Source organism: Elephantulus edwardii, unplaced genomic scaffold (genome assembly GCF_000299155.1).
Source record: "Elephantulus edwardii isolate Elephantulus edwardi_28Jun2011 unplaced genomic scaffold, EleEdw1.0 scaffold00001, whole genome shotgun sequence".
NCBI lineage: Eukaryota > Metazoa > Chordata > Mammalia > Macroscelidea > Macroscelididae > Elephantulus > Elephantulus edwardii.
This window is the reverse complement of record NW_006399751.1, coordinates 45307672-45323539: the sequence shown is the minus strand read 5'-3', so window position 1 is coordinate 45323539 and position 15868 is coordinate 45307672. Positions and strand designations below refer to the sequence as shown.

Here is a 15868-nt window from a genome sequence, read left to right as displayed (position 1 = left end):
CTGGGATGGTCTTGAATGTGAATACACAGTGGTCCTTGTTGCTACACAGTCTCATGAGGTTGGGGCAGGATGTCCATGAGCAGTCAGAACTGCTGTGATAAATACCACAGTAGAGCTTTGCAGGGATCTCTGCTGGCCTAGTGGTTAGAAGCTGGACTGCAACCCCAAAGGCATGTGGTTTGAAGCTCCCAGCTGCTCCGTGGGAGAAAGATGGGCATTTCCCTCCCGTGTGATTTGAAAACCCACTGGAGGGTCAGCTCTGGGTCGTTTCTGACTTGACAGCACACACCAGCAACAGCAGAGCTTTGCCCAGAAGCTGAGGCTATGTGTCAAAGAGAGGTGCTATATGGCAACTCATCACTGGCAATCAGTGCACCTCTCTCTCAGTCGCTGCCACCCAGCTTTCATTTAAAAGAAGAACTCTCTCAAAAAGCTTTGGAGAGAGCCTCTGGGGAGTTCTCTATGTGTAGGCAGTTTTCAGATCTGTGCAGTGCAGACCTGCACAAGCCTCCTGACCCTGTGGAGATGTGTCTGTAAGGACATGGACCCCAGAGATGCTTCCTGTGGGGCAGGGTCAGAATAGAACCACCCCTCGCCCCCTCCCCCGCACATACAGCAGCACCCTTTTCTGGATGAAAGCTCCAGTGAGCCCTTTACCAAGATGAGGTTGGTGAGACCAACCCACTAAAATTTAAATGTATGCAAAGGTATGAAAGACAAGTAACTGTGACCAAAAAGCACTTTGCATATATTTTATAATTTTGGCATCTACCCTGTAGTAGTTGCATTCATTAGTCCTTCTTGTAAAAAAAAAAAATCAAGCCATAAAGCCTCATAGGAAGCAGCGTTGAATGAGTCTGTAATCAAGGAGAGAGCAAATGCAAGGACTAAATGGGAGGGAGGTTTTCTATAGAGGTTCAGAAGGAAATGTGTTCATAGTTGCAGCTGCAAGAGGAAAAGGAGAATGTGGAGAGAGAGAGACGGAGTGACAGTGTGAGCCTAAGACCTACCTTTTCAAAACGTCTGATATCAGAACTTCCTAAGTTCAAAACTTAGATTAGAAAAATGTAGGTATTTTCAACCTGTGACCAACCTTTTTGAAGACTTTCCTTACTTGCTTTCATAGCTATTGGTCATTCCTCATCAACCTTAGAGCTTCCTAAGTTTCTGAACCTTAGAGTTGTTCCTTGCCCCTTGGTCTGTTATGACATAGAAATGACAGGATTTCACTCTTATATGTTGTTCTAATCACACTCTCCTGTGCATTAGGATGACTGTGACACTTCTGAGACATTAGGGGAGGAAGTTATGTGCTTCACTTCACTTATTCCCATGCAGTCCTAGTCACAAACTTAAGGGTTAGTGATACAACTTGCATTTACTAATGCATAAAGTAGACCTTCAAGAGATTAGAAGCCGCATCCACACTATCAGAGTGGATATCACTCTGACATCAGAGTGGATATCACTCTGACATCAGAGTGGAATTTAGAATCTGAGTCTGTCACACTCTGAGGCTAGTCCTGACCTGGACTGTTGCTTTGTCTGTTGCAAAGTCTTGTTAGATGTGATCCATGCTCTCTCGCCTTTACTCAAGCACCTTGGCCCCCAATAAAACCCCAAGTCTTCAGCTTGCAGTCAGAGACTCCCTGAAATATCTTTATTGTCTACTTTCCGCTTTATTCTCTTATGAAGAATTAGCTGTGTGGTATCAAACTGCCATAGCAACTCAGAAGTTAGAGAGGAAGCTTTAGGGAAAGTGAGCTCATTTAAGAGTGAAGAAGTCTTTCAGAAAAGGATGAGAATGGTTGCACGACTTGAAGAATGTAGTCAGTGTCATTGAACTGTACATGTAAAAATCACTGAATTGGTCTGTGTTTTGCTGTGCACATTTTCAGCCACAAAATTTTTTGAAAAGTTATTTTATTCATAGAAGCACAAAAATTAGTAAAGTCAAAATACTTGGAAAACCAAGCTTGAAGATGGAGAGTAGAACCTTTGATTCACAAGGAAGAGTTTTATGTAAGGTACCTTCACCTTAGAAAATGTTGTTAGTAAATGATTCTAAAATAACATATATACATAAAAGGCATAAAATATCTTAATGCTGTGTGCTATACACCAGCTTTAGAATAAAAAGGTTGTGCTTAAAAAAAAAAAGTCTTCCCTCTGACCATTTGGTCCCCCTGAGCCTTTGCCAAACAAGTCACTGGACAGCTTCATACCTGAATTCCTTCTTTGTCATTCCGCAGGCCTAGGACAGAGCATCCTGGAGGCTCTGGGAGAGCCTCGAGCTTCTAATCCATCCAACTGTGTTAAATCTTCTAAAACCCAGTTTCTCTCTGAGAACCTCTTCAGCTCACACGTTTATTCCAGATACGCATTACCTCTTAGAAAGCCCATTTGTGTTTCTCCATCTGATTTCTTGTGTATCTTGGGCCCTTGTGTTGTTGTTGTGGTGGTGTGTGTGTGTGTGTGTGTGTGTATGTGTGTGTGTATGTGTTTTGATGTGCTGTCTACCTATTCATTTGGGCAGTTGAATCCCTGCAGCCAACTCTTATCAGTGTGCCAGGCTAGTATTGCTGGCTGATCTTGACACCTTGCTTAGACTGTAAGCATTCAAATTCAAGGACATCCTGACCATGCCATCCCTTTAGTACTCAGAACACAGTGAGAATGAAATGGTTATACAGATGTTCATAATGGTGATGAAGATGATACTAGCTTGTCTAGCATATAAGCACTTCTGACATGAGAATGGAATATCCAAGTATACACAGTATACCATTGGGTACTCTAATTCTTGTGACTTTTGTACCTTTGTAATGTATGCATTACACTTATTGCACAGGGATAGTTCCTACCCTAATATACATACATTTCCTATGTACACAAATCATCCATCTTATTACATAAAATCACTTAAGATAATATTTAATAAGATGAAAATGAGAGAAGTAAATCAGACAGGAAGTTTTGACTGAAAGTCTTCTGGAACATAGCAGAGTTTGCTCTTGTATTATTTTCTAGTCCAAATCACCATGACCAAATAAATGTCATCATCTTCCAAAGAGTGGAGGACTTGGCCTCCAGTGTATTCTGGGAGCCCCACGCCCCCGTCACCTGACAGTCCCAGCCAGTGTTATACGATGGAGATGCAGCAACTCTACCACAAGCTATCAAGTTCTCAGCCCTGTGACCGTCACCCAGAATGCTGTTCCAGTCACTGCTTTAGGTGAAACTAGAAATTTGAGAGGTTCTCAGAACTTCTTCCGTCTGGATTAAAAGAAAGAGTTTCCAGGGACCTTCCAGGCTGAAGCACAAAAGAACTTCCACAGATCAGTCTTCACCGAGTCTTATTTGTTATGGTCTACCCTTTTCTGTCCATGGAATTTGTAATAAGGCGGACTCGGACTATAAAGATGACACTGAAGCAAATGGGCATTAAGAGCAAACGCATCTTTCTCCTCTGGGTAAAATCAAAGTGACAAGATATTCCAAGAAGCATCTCCACAATCCTTTTTTATTCAGAACCTCCTCAAAGCAGTCAGCATTAAGTCCCTGCCCGCATTAAGATTCTGATATATTTTTGTGTTATTATTCATAGACTCCTTTGCCAGAACAAGAAGGCCCAACTGTTGGAACAGTGGGAACTTTTGAACTGATGAGCTCCAAAGATTTAGCATACCAGATGACGATTTATGACTGGGAACTCTTCAACTGTGTGCATGAGGTAAGGTGCCCGATTGGCTGCATTAGTAAGTACGGTTGCAATGTGGGGGGAAGCTTGCCAGTGTTGCTCAATTATAAATGTGTTGCAATATGGAAACTGCCATATGCAGAACTGCAGTATGGAAACCACATGGTAATTTTTTGTGGACACTGAGTGTATTAATAAATCCTGTTTTGAAATCTGTTAATTAATTAAAGTCCTCGTGCTCTGTGCTCCTGTGGGTCGGAATTGATTTTATTACAGTGGGTGTGGCTGTCCTTTTCAGCTCTGCTGTCTTTGTGATTATTGTTACATACTATCAAGTCAGAATTGACTCATAGCTGACCCTCCACCAGGTTTTCAGAGGTTATAAATTGCATGAGGGTGGGGGGGGGGGGTCACCCATCTTTCTCCCTCAGAGAAACCTGGTTGATTTGAATGACCTGCCTTTGAGCTACCAGTTCAACGCCCTGCTGCTAAGCTACCAAACTCCTAGTTTTATATACTGAACAAGCCTCAATGCCTCTGATAGCAAACCAGGTTATGTGTATTTTATATGGCTTCAATACTGAACAAGGCTCGTGCACAAGTTGCATTCTGGTTAGTGATTGTGTTCACATTTGCTGGTCATTAAAACACTGGCTCGACAAATCAAGGAGCCTATCTGGTGTTTTGATTTAAAATAAGGAGTAAGTGAAGCTGTGTTCCTTTCTTTTCTAGCTGGAGCTAATCTACCACACATTTGGAAGGCATAATTTTAAAAAGACCACAGCAAACTTGGATTTGTTCCTGAGGAGATTTAATGAAATTCAGTTTTGGGTTGTCACTGAGATTTGCCTTTGTTCCCAGCTCAGCAAACGTGTTCAGCTCTTAAAAAAATTCATTAAGATAGCAGCTCAGTAAGTATCTGTACTGTGGGAAGGAAAACAAATTTAAGGTGTGTTTTATTTAACTTTTTGGAAAGTAGACCATAGAATAAACAAACTGGTTGAGATCCAAGTTTTGGTAATATCTGGCATCAATATATAAAGTAGCGTCTCACAGCACTTATTCTGGAATCAAAATTATGATCTCTTTTGCATCAAACTACTTGGTTGGTTTTGTGTATGTTTTTTAAAGGCCATTTGATTTAATGAGTCCTTCAGCAAACAAAGTTTTGTTGTAGAAAGTTCTGTTTAAATGCACTTAAAGACCGCGTGCAGTGTGACACATTCTCACCAGTAGAGGGCAGCAGAACCTGCATGTATGACAGCACCTCCAAATCAGCCAGGATAAAAATCGGTAAAATGCATAAAAGCGAGCTAACCTGGTGCATGGAAATCATCTCCATAAATATCGGGGAAATCATGCTTATTATAAATAGCCTATTTGACAGCACTTCATGGGAAACAATTTACTTACTGCAGGGGCCAGTTAGATTTCTCCCTGACATGAATTTAATCTTATGCTATTTAGATATGCCTGACAACCTCTTGTTTATTTCCATGTTTTTGGTATCACCACAATGCTAAAAATAAAATGCTAAATGCAGCCTGTGGCTGTGAGACTTCTTTCTTTGCTAAATGTGGGGAGCTCTTTGCAAGAAGGTTAGGGATTGGAAGTGACCCTAAGGCAGATTTCCTGAGCCAAATCATTGAGATCACAAAGGGCATCGGATTTCCAGGGCTAAACAAAGAAGGCCACTCAATATTTACTAGATACAAGCTTGTCAAATGCCTACCAACTTGTCAAATGCCTTGTGGTGGCAAAAATCTGAGGGTTCAGCAGAATACCCCATAGCCTTTTGGCTTCAAATGCTGAAAAGCTGGCTATTTGAAGAAGGGTTTGGTAGAACGTTGTTTGTGGATTTCGGGTTAATTGTGTGGCCACTTCCCCTAAGAACCTGGCCAGACTTGTAAGGGAGAGGTGCCTTCACGTATTTGGATTGAGATGATTATGGAAACTGTGACGCTGTGTGCTCCCATTGTAAGGAGTGTGTTCCCGCTTCACCTTAGCCTGGTGGTGCGATGGTACTGTCCATCAAGAAGTGGGGGAGGGCGTCTGCACAAAGGGGAGAAGGCAGAAAACCCTTCTGGGCTGAATCCTGTTCTTTTTCACCAGGGCAGCATAGAAGAGCCTTTCAATAACTCCTGACTTGTCTTTTTTTTTCCTTTCTTAACCCTCTTCTTTCTGATTATGTGAATGAATAGGTGGACCTGGCCTTTGGTATCAGTTGGTTTGTGTTATCTAACCCTTATTAAGCCCTTTGCTGGGTGGTGCTGTCCTCTACTGGAGCTGTTTACACAGCCCAGCTGGAGAAGGTTGCAGACTTGAATCTGAGGTCTGTGAGAGGAAGCTCAGAACCTTGTGGCCAGAGCTTCTGGTTTACATGGGGGTTTTTTGTTTGTTTTTTTTTTGAGAAGCTTAGCTTATCGTGGGTGAACTCTCCCCAGACCTTTGGAAATAGGTAAGTTCACATGTTAGTACCCCTTTTTTGCAGAGAAGAAGAGACAGAGATGCAGAGAAGTTCTGTGACTTTTCCAACGTTAGTTGATAGCAGAACAGTAACCAGATAGGCAAGTCTACAATTCATGTTTATTCTTTCAAGATCACATATACACAGAGGCAAAGCACATGTGCATGATGACAGGCCTGGGTGTCCCTTAAACTACTTTTATTCAGTCCCTGACCTGAGAACCACTTCTCCCCACACAGAAGAGGTTTGCTTGCTGTCTCAACAGTGAAATTGACACACTATCGTGTCTCTTACGCCTATTTTCCCATTTCCACACAGACAATTTAAGAAGTAGTGATTGCTACCTTTGAAAGGAGACCATGGGCATCAAATGCAACAATTTAATTAGTATTTAACAAAAATGTTAATCCTGATGGGATTTAATTATGATTTAGTTACCGTGGGTAAACATATTGATTTAGGATGAAAATGTTCACTTACTACAAAATTAATTATTCTGGTATCAGGAAGCTGGGATTTTTTTTTTTTATTTAAACCAAGTTCCTAGGCTAAAGTGTGCCATTTTGGCATAGTTTTCCCAACTATATATTCATATAAGAGCTCTGGTGGTGTAGTCCTTAGGGAGGTGCACTTCTATCCTCAAGGTGGCTCTTTTTTGTCAGTTCAAAGCCACCAGTAGTTCTGCAGGAGCGAGATGGCCCATCTCCCCTGGTGTGACTTACAGTCTCTGAAAACCTGCTAGACATCAGCCGTGACTTGGTTCCAACTCCATAGCAATAAACTGAGGATTTTTATTCAGATAAGCAGGTGGTGGAATATGTATAGATTCAAAAGGTTATGTTTTGGGTAATTGTTTAGCTTAATTCTCAGCTTTAAAATAAATGCCTGGGCCACAGAGGCTCATGCCCATGCACAGTGGCATCATGAAGGAGAGAGTATGGACCATAATTCCTGATACCAAGAGAGGGTAACGTGAACATGACCGCAGAGTCCCTGGTGTGGCCATGAGCAGAATGGCACGCAAGGCTTGATGTCACCTATCAGTCAGTGTAGTTTTTTGTCAACACACACACACACACACACACACACATCATTAACCAATCAGGGTGCAGGTTTGTGGGCATGGTGCCTGCCATTGTGTGGAGAAGAGGGTCTCTTCCTTGACCAGTGGGAGAGGGGAGGAGCTATAGGACCACTCCATCCACTAGGGAGGTTTGCTGGTCAACCCCACTCATGGGGGTGTGACACTGAATTACCACACGGGGCAACCAATCCCAGTGACTCCACTGACTTTATTAATCGGAGGTTTTTTCCTAACAGATTAGAAGCATTCATCTTGGCAGATAGCAACCATAGTAACTGCAGCAATATTGACTTCCTCAGTCCCTCTTCCGCAGCTAGTGGAGCTGTCTACCTCCAGGGTAGATGTCTCCATCTCTCCAAGGACATTTTTCTCTCTATTTCTGTTTCCTGAAATGTGTCCCTCCAGGTCCAACAAGGCTTTTTGTAAGCTTGGGAATTTATAGTAACACTCCCTTGGGTAGATGTCTTTAAATTCCTTCTCAAAACCTGAACCTTGATGGCCACAACCATCACCTTTCTAAAATTACAGTGAGAAATCAAGTGGTAGAATGTAATTACCCAAGTGGAACTTATACAGCGCATTAAATCTATCATTGCCCATTCTCATAAAGGAGGGCTGACGAATATTAATGGCTATCAGGAAAGAGAACTCTAATTTTTTATCTCACTCAAAAGTGGCATTTTACTCAAACATGAGCCTCTTGTGTTTCAGCTGTAAAGAGTACAAAAACTTGAATTCCTTTTTTGCCATCGTCATGGGACTGAGTAACGTGGCTGTGAGCCGGCTGGCACTAACGTGGGAGGTAAGTTTCAGCTGAGATCCAGCTGTGACTTTTTGCCTTAAGAATAAAAATACAGGCTCACCAGTGAGCTTTTTAATACAAATATCACTCACATGGGTGTAACAATGGGAAAGGTGGGAGCACTATGACGGAGGTGACCTGTCTCCTCCCTCCAGTTGCCTCTACGTGTGAATTAAAAAAGATATTGTTCTTTGGGTATGTATGGGTGTGGGGGGGACATGGTGTGTGGGTGTGTGAGTGTGTTTGCAGGGAGAGACGTCTTAGCTTCTCAATCTATTCAAGGTAAATAATATTAAGTTCTGTTCCTGGAGTAGCATGAAGGAGCAATACTGCTTCAATGAGTGTATTCAAAGGCTAAATGCCATTGTTCTGTGAAACTCTTTCTTCTTATTTTTTGCATCACTTCCTGTCTCTAATAACAGGAAGGAACCCTGGTGGTGCAATGGTAAAATAGAATGTAGTTTGAAGCCACCAGCAGCTCTGTAGGAAACACTATCTAGCAATCTGCCCCTGCATTGATGGCAGCCAGGGTTGCCCCTGTGGAAAGTCCCCCTCTGTCCTATAGGGCTGCTAGGAGTCGGAATCGACCTGACAGCACACAACAACAACATAATTACAAGAGGACAGAAGATCCATATTTATCCAAGTAGTCATTTCGCTTCTGGGAGAATTAGCCAGGAGGCCAACTGTTTGGCTCGGCTGAGGTCTAAGTGTCTCAGCGCTCTGGCAGGCCTCTCTGTGGGGAGGAACAGCAAGCAGTTGGCTCACATCCAGTGTGGGCCCGAAGTTCTGCAGATGTGCTGTCAATTACTGCAGCAAATGCAACTAGTGGCTGTTCGTCTTCAAGAACATCTTCATTTATCCTCAGTGAAGCACTCAAATTGTGCCTTCTCCCTGAGTCGTGCTACAGAGCTGAAGAAATGCTAATCTTCAATAGAACCTACACACAGAAATAGATTCTTAAATGTAAATTTTAAAATGTATGTTTGAAGGGGAACACAGTTTGATTTCCAGTGATGCTTGAAGGCAGCTGTTTATAAATGTTTTCACTGGAACTATTTTCTGCCTCACTTCCCTTTGGAAACTCTCTTCTTTCTTTGTCCCTCCTAAATGTTTCCATTGTTTGTAGGGCAGGTCCTCACAAGTCCATCTGTCTTAGGTTTCTTTTAGCATTCCAGTCAGAGGCAGCTCCCCCTGAATATAGGAATGAGGGAACTGGTGTGGCCTGCGGGCCATGCAGCTGTATCACCTTCCAGCCAGGAGAAGGATGGAGTTTGTGCTGCCAGTAAATCTAAGGAACGAAGCCATATTGCAGGCTCATAGTCCAAGGGTTTTGGAATCTCTAGATACTCAGAGTTCCCTCCCAGATAGCCTGCTTTCCCCAACTTGCCTGTACCTTCTAATCCTCAGCTGGCATCTCTCTAGTGTTTGGGGAAATTGAGGGAAGACATGAAGCCTCATTGGAAGCCAGGAAGGCCTGGACTAGGAACAGCAGCCAGACGCTGACACCATAACATGTGGGAAGCACTGCCTAACCCGCTTTGCTGACCCAGGGAAGGAATCCAGAGCCATGTGGTGCAGTGGTTAAGCGCTCTGCTGTTAACCAAAAGGTGAAAAGTTGGACCTCACCCGATGGCTCTGTGGGAAGAAGACCTGGTGGTCTGCTCTGTAGAGATTGCAGCCCAGAAAACTTTATGGGCCAACTCTACTCACTCACATGGGGCTGCTGTGAGTTGAAAATCAACCTGTAAGCGCACAGCAACCACAGCAGTAGGGAGGATGCAGTCAGCAAAGGTACGTGGTTCAGTGGCCAGCTCTTCAGCATCATCAGAAACAGGAATGCTTCAGTTCGTAGGCATCTCTTGATCTCAGAGCTTCTGTCACCATTGTATTCTGGACACATCATTTCAGCCCCAAGATTTCTTTTATCCCAGCTCTAAAACAGGGTTAATCTGTTACTGTTGTTGTCTGCCATCGAGTCGGAACTGATCCATAGCTGACCCTCCAGAGTTTTCAGAGGCAGTTAATATCACAGGAGGAGATTGCCCATCCTTCCCCTCCAGAGCAGATTCAAACTGTGTCCCTTCAGGATTGCAACACAGCTTCTTGCCAGTAGGCTACCAGTGCTCCCTGAGGGTTAATATAGTCAAGCAGATATTAACTGGGCGCCTACTATGTGTGCATGCCTCTAGGCACTGAGGATACATTCTGTCCTCAGTAGATTACATTGTGAAGGAGAAGGGTTAAAACAGGTTGTTTCTAAAGCTCTGTTAGGGTTATATTCTTTTTGTGTACGTTCCTGATTGTGGGAATCAGAGCATTGGCATGGAGAAAGAAAAATAATTTCAGATACTTGTGGTCTGGAGAATACAACCCTTTTCAATGAGTCATCCAGTTCAGGAAGTATTATAAAAATACTAAGACTTTTTTATAAATAAACTTTTAAATGGGAATATGCAGAAAAGCATTTGTGGTTACTTTTGGTTCAACTAGGTTGAAAGACTTTTAAAGAACTATTTTCCAGAAGATGCTTTTCAAATAATAAGAGAGGTGATAATCTAGTCTGCCTCAGCGACATTAGGTTAAGAGCCATTGAAATATATTTCACCTAGAAATTGTAGCATGGGATACATCTCTAGATACTGAATCTGACATATGCCTGTGGCATTTTCCTTTCATTAACAGAAACTGCCAAGCAAGTTCAAGAAGTTCTATGCCGAGTTTGAAAGTTTAATGGTAAGTGACAGTGGCTCCTTTATCCTGTTCACTGTCTGTATTAATCCACTTTCTGATTAGCTGAATTGGAATTCTCATTTCAGAAATTTTATCTGTCCTTGTATGACTTTACGAAGTTTATGATCCTGTTTTAGTGCTGCTAAAACAAGCCTTGTCTGACTAATGAATGGTACCCTCAGGAACTAACTTAAAGAGGACTTATGTCCCACATAAGGTCAATTTGTGTAACTAAGAAAACTGTAATAGGACCCTTTCCAGCTAGCAAGGTGTGGCTATGGGTTTGAAGCTGCTTTTTCCTTGACTTGCCAGAATTATGTTTTCCCCACTGGCTGGGAAGTGTTAACAGACGGAAAAGGAGTAGAAGTTGGCAGGCATGATGGGAAGGTTTCAGAGGGGCAGGTCAGGACAGGCTGTGCAAGGCTGTGTGAGCCACCCTCCCAGGCTTGGGACTTCTGTAAGCTTCAGGAGAAGGTGAATCTCCTGGCTTAAGCTTGTGGACTCATTTCCTGTTTGCTCTTAGAGGCAGTTTCTTCCCTTTGCCCTTGTAAGCAAATCTCTCTATCCAATGGGAAAGGAATGGAAAAGCTAATTCTTTTCATGGCCTTCCTGAAGTTGTTTGAAGAGACACATCATTGTGTTTAACTCTTATCTTTCAGTTGTAGCTACATGTGATTAAAACATACCAGATGACAAGCTTGGGTAGATTAGGAGGCAGAGGGGTCATTGATCATTAACTAGTATGGGTTGTGAGTCATTAACCAGCATCTCTTTATTTCTCTTAAGGATCCTTCAAGGAACCATAGAGCCTACAGGTTGACAGTAGCTAAACTGGAGCCTCCTCTCATCCCTTTCATGCCTTTGCTCATTAAAGGTAATCCCAGGAAACTGCCAAGCTGGGGGGAAGGATTTGGGGGAGAAAGTTATCAGAAGGCCTGATGTTCCTAAATGGGTTGGGAAGATAAGCAGAGGAGCCCGGATCCCCGAGTTAGAAGATTCATTAATGAAACAGAGGGTTAGTTTGGAATTTTTTTACTAATCTCAGGTAAAGTGATTTAGAAAGTTAAACACCTAACATAAAAGGAACTATTATCAGCCTTTTTCATTTGCAGTGTTATGCAAATCCACCAGCATAATCTAATGGTGCTATTGTGCTTTCTTCGTATGACATATTTCAGTTAGTGATTAGAATGTGGCTTTTATTTCTATACAGATATGACATTTACACATGAGGGGAACAAGACGTTCATTGACAATCTAGTAAACTTTGAAAAAATGGTATGTACAGTATTATACCCTTAACTGCAATGTGTTTTTAAACTAAAATTTGCATTTGTACTAATAAAGGAAATAATTTCCATATATGCTGCCATGTTAAAAAAGTAGCTATGTATAAAGGAGGTTTGAAATACTGGGTTCAAATTGGCTACCTATTTTACTCTGTCAGTTCTCTTTTGTGAAATTGCATAGTGTTTGTGCTGCGGCTCACAGCAGCCGCTCCCTTTTATGCCGTGTGCGTCGTCCCTGGCTGCCTGTTGTTAAAATGAGCAAATGTTCACAAGTGACTTCCAGTTTGTTGTTTTGTTGTAAGATGTATGGAGCTAGGCTGCCACAGGATGCCTTTGAAATGATTATCTGCCCAGCCTGGCTTTAGTACATGCAGGTAAAGGCAACTGGATAGCAGATCTTTAGAATGAACTATTAATCCAAACGGATAGCACTTATCCTAATAAAGTTCACCCCTGTTCAAAGAGGGAACTTGAAACCCTTTCTATCTAATATGAGAAAAAAATAATAATAGATGTAGAGTTGGCACATATGCAGTATTTTCCTGACCATCAAATTTTTTTTAAAAAAAAAGGAAACAAGAGGCTATATATTTTGGTGTTAATTACTTCATAATTTATTTTTTTTACTTTCTGTAAAGCAATAATAGCAGGTTACAGCATTAAGTCTCATTAGGCATACAGTATGTGGTAAAAGAGCAGGCTAAACCTGCTGGCTGAGATCTGGCTGACTGCGGTGGTCACGGTGCTGATACCTGTGTAGGTGAGCATCTGCCAAGGTTAACATTTGCGGTGATAAATGTGGCAGTCTCGACAAAAACTCAGAGTACGGAGCTCAGATGACACAAGGTTCTGTTCTCAGCGACTTTAACTTTTTCTTAAAGTCTCTATGGGTCTGATTCCTCAAAAGAAAAATGCCAGTAGTGCCTGCTCTAACGTGAGATTGTTGGTGGGCTCATAGCATATAAATATTCCTGGGAGCCACAAAGCCTTAGGGTTTTCTTATCAGAAAACCCATTATTCTAATTGCTTCTTAAAATTGAGCTAGCCTGTGTGATCCCAGGAAAATTCAAAATACCCTGCAGTAATCCTTTGAGGATCAGCACCCTTCAGCTTTGGGAATGAGTTTTAATGCAAAAGCTAGCCTGTGGAAGTCCAGCTGCTGCTGGGCACTAGGTCTCATGTCTTGAGCTTCTTAGGAAATAGCTCCTGAGAGTATATGCCTCAAAGACATCTATATCAGAGGGCAAATATTTTCTCAGCAGTTTGCCTCCACTATTAAGAATGGAGCCTGAACAACTCTATTACTTTAATAGTTTTTTTGATCCATGTGAAAAACCATTCTTTGTTCATTTATTCATATGGAGAATTAAATAATGTGTCCTTTGTTTCTCAAAACCACCATCCCTATGTCCCAAAAATTGTTTGCCAGATACAAATAAAAGACATGGCAAATGAGTAAAGAATGTTCTAAATTACTCATACATGAATACAGACTAAGGTACGGCTAAGCCATCCATTTGACTACAAAATATATATGAGTGCACAGAGGTTGTCTAAAGAGTTTGTGTTTTATTGACTATGCAAAGGCATTTGATTGTGTGGATTGGAACAAACTATGGCTTACACTGAGAAAAATGCTATCTCAGAACACTTAACTATGCTTTTGTGAAACCTGGTTCTAGACCAAGAAGTATAGGTTTCTATATATACTCTGTTTCTATACTCTATACTCTGTCTATAGGTTTCTATACTCTGAACAGAGTAAGGAAACACTGCATAGTTTAAAATTAAGAAGAGTGTCCATCAGGGCTATATCCTTTCTCCATGTCTAATCCATATGTATGCTGAGCAAGTTATTCATGAAGCTGGACTGTAGGAGAATATGACATCAGGATTGGAGGAACACTCATCAACAACCTGCATCAACAATCTGCAGTTTTGCAGATGACATTTGCTTGCAGAAAGTGAAGACAACTTGAAACACTTACTGAAGAAGATCAAATATGCCAGCCTTCAATATGGGTTACATCCCAACATCAAGAAAACAAAAATATTCACCAGTGGATCAATAGGCAGCAGCATAATAGATGGAGGAAGGATTGCGGTTGTCAACAATTTCATTTCACTCTGATCCACAATCAACACCCATGGTACCAGCAGTCAAGAGATGAAAAGATGTGTTACATTGGGAAAGTCAACTGTCAAAGACCTCTCCGAATTACTAAAAAGTAAGGATGTCAGTGTAAAGACCAAGGAGAACCTGATCCAAGCCATGATCTTTTTCAGTTGCTTTCTCTGCCTCTGTAAGTTAAATAATAAGTAAGGAAAAACAAAGAAGAACTGATGCTTATATAATGTGGTGTTTGTGAAGAGTATTGAATATACTATGGTCTGCCAAAAGAATAAATCTGTCTTGGAGAAAGTGCAACTAGAAAGGCGAGGTGAGTGAAACTTCATCTCAGGTGCTTTGGACATGTTTAGGAAGGGCCACTCCTTGCAAGAGAAAAGTGGAGGGTCAGAAACAAAGGATGGATTGACTCAGTCACTTTAAGAACGGGCTGGAGTATGTAAGAGATGATGAGGATGGGCAGGTAGGGCAAGAGTCAAATAATTTTGTTTTCATAGGGTCACTGTGAGTCATAGACAACTCAGTGGCACAGAAAAACAACAAGCCATCCATTTGTCTACAAAATATGCAGATGCACAGAGGGTTATTTGAAGACCTGACTGAGCTTTACAACTTTTCATCATCAAAACCACCCCCTTCACCATTTCCATGCTCCATCCCTATGGCAGCACGTTCTTCCATGCTCTGCAGGGAGGCAAAAGTTTCTTTGCACCCTATGCTAAGAGAGAGCCTACATTTGTTTCAAAGCAGCTGAATAATAAGGTAACAGTTCAGTTGCAATAATGAAAATATAAATTAAGGAACCCTGGTAGTGCAATGGTTAAGCTGGTGACTGTTAACGGAAAGGTTGACACTTCAACCCCCACCCAGGACAATCTTGACAATCTGTCTGTTAAAAAGTTCTACTGTGGGAACCTGTAAAGAGTCAGGCTGCTTCTCTGTCCCACGCCCCCATCCACAGGATCCAGGATGACGGACTGTCACAGCCCTAGCCCAGCCAGAAACTCAGCTCATGGCCACTGAGTTGGAAATCAACTCATGATCATCCAGCCAGTTTTCAGAGGCTATAAATTGCCTAGGAGGAGACTGCCCATCTTTCTCCCATGGAGCAGCTGGTGGATTCCGATTGCCTGCCTTTGAGTTGGAAGCACAGCCCCTTAGCCACTGGGCCTCCCGAGCTCCCTGCTAGAGGAGAGAGGCAGACCGATGGGAATCAAATCCTTCTTCCCTTTAAGGACATAGCTTAACACTCATCACTCTGCCCCCATTAATTTTATTGTGCACATTGTATTATGCAATACAGGAACTTAGACACACACACACATACATACACTGGAGGTTAGAAAAGGTAGCCTTTATTTTGGGTATCCAAGTACCCAATCAAAAACTTAATGAGGGCTTTATTACTATGAAATAGAAAAGAGAAGAAGGGATATGGAAGAGGTGCAGGGTAATTCTCTGCTCCAGCAACTTTCTACATTTTGTTTCCTTGGATAAATCATACCAAGAGACAGTCTTATTTTGAATCACCCTGCTAAGAGTTCAATGTTACTAGAAAGACAGATTGAACTTCAGAAAGATGTGGTTATGTTTTTCAAACTTGAATTTGACTGACTTGGCACTTGTTACCAACATCCCAGCATTTTCTCCCCAAAGTCAGTTCAT

The 15868-nt window shown here is 42.0% G+C and overlaps 1 protein-coding gene across 4 annotated transcripts in view; it reads left to right on the top strand.

Moving 5' to 3' along the window:
- Positions 1-15868, top strand: part of RAPGEF4 (Rap guanine nucleotide exchange factor (GEF) 4) — a 423137-nt gene that overhangs the window by 392188 nt on the left and 15081 nt on the right. For all 4 annotated transcript variants that reach the window (XM_006878827.1, XM_006878828.1, XM_006878830.1 and 1 more), the window contains 6 exons: positions 3608-3733; positions 4433-4611; positions 7963-8053; positions 10739-10789; positions 11573-11660; positions 12000-12064. In XM_006878827.1, coding sequence (XP_006878889.1) covers positions 3608-3733; positions 4433-4611; positions 7963-8053; positions 10739-10789; positions 11573-11660; positions 12000-12064 — 600 coding nt within the window. The remainder of the gene's footprint in view (positions 1-3607; positions 3734-4432; positions 4612-7962; positions 8054-10738; positions 10790-11572; positions 11661-11999; positions 12065-15868) is intronic.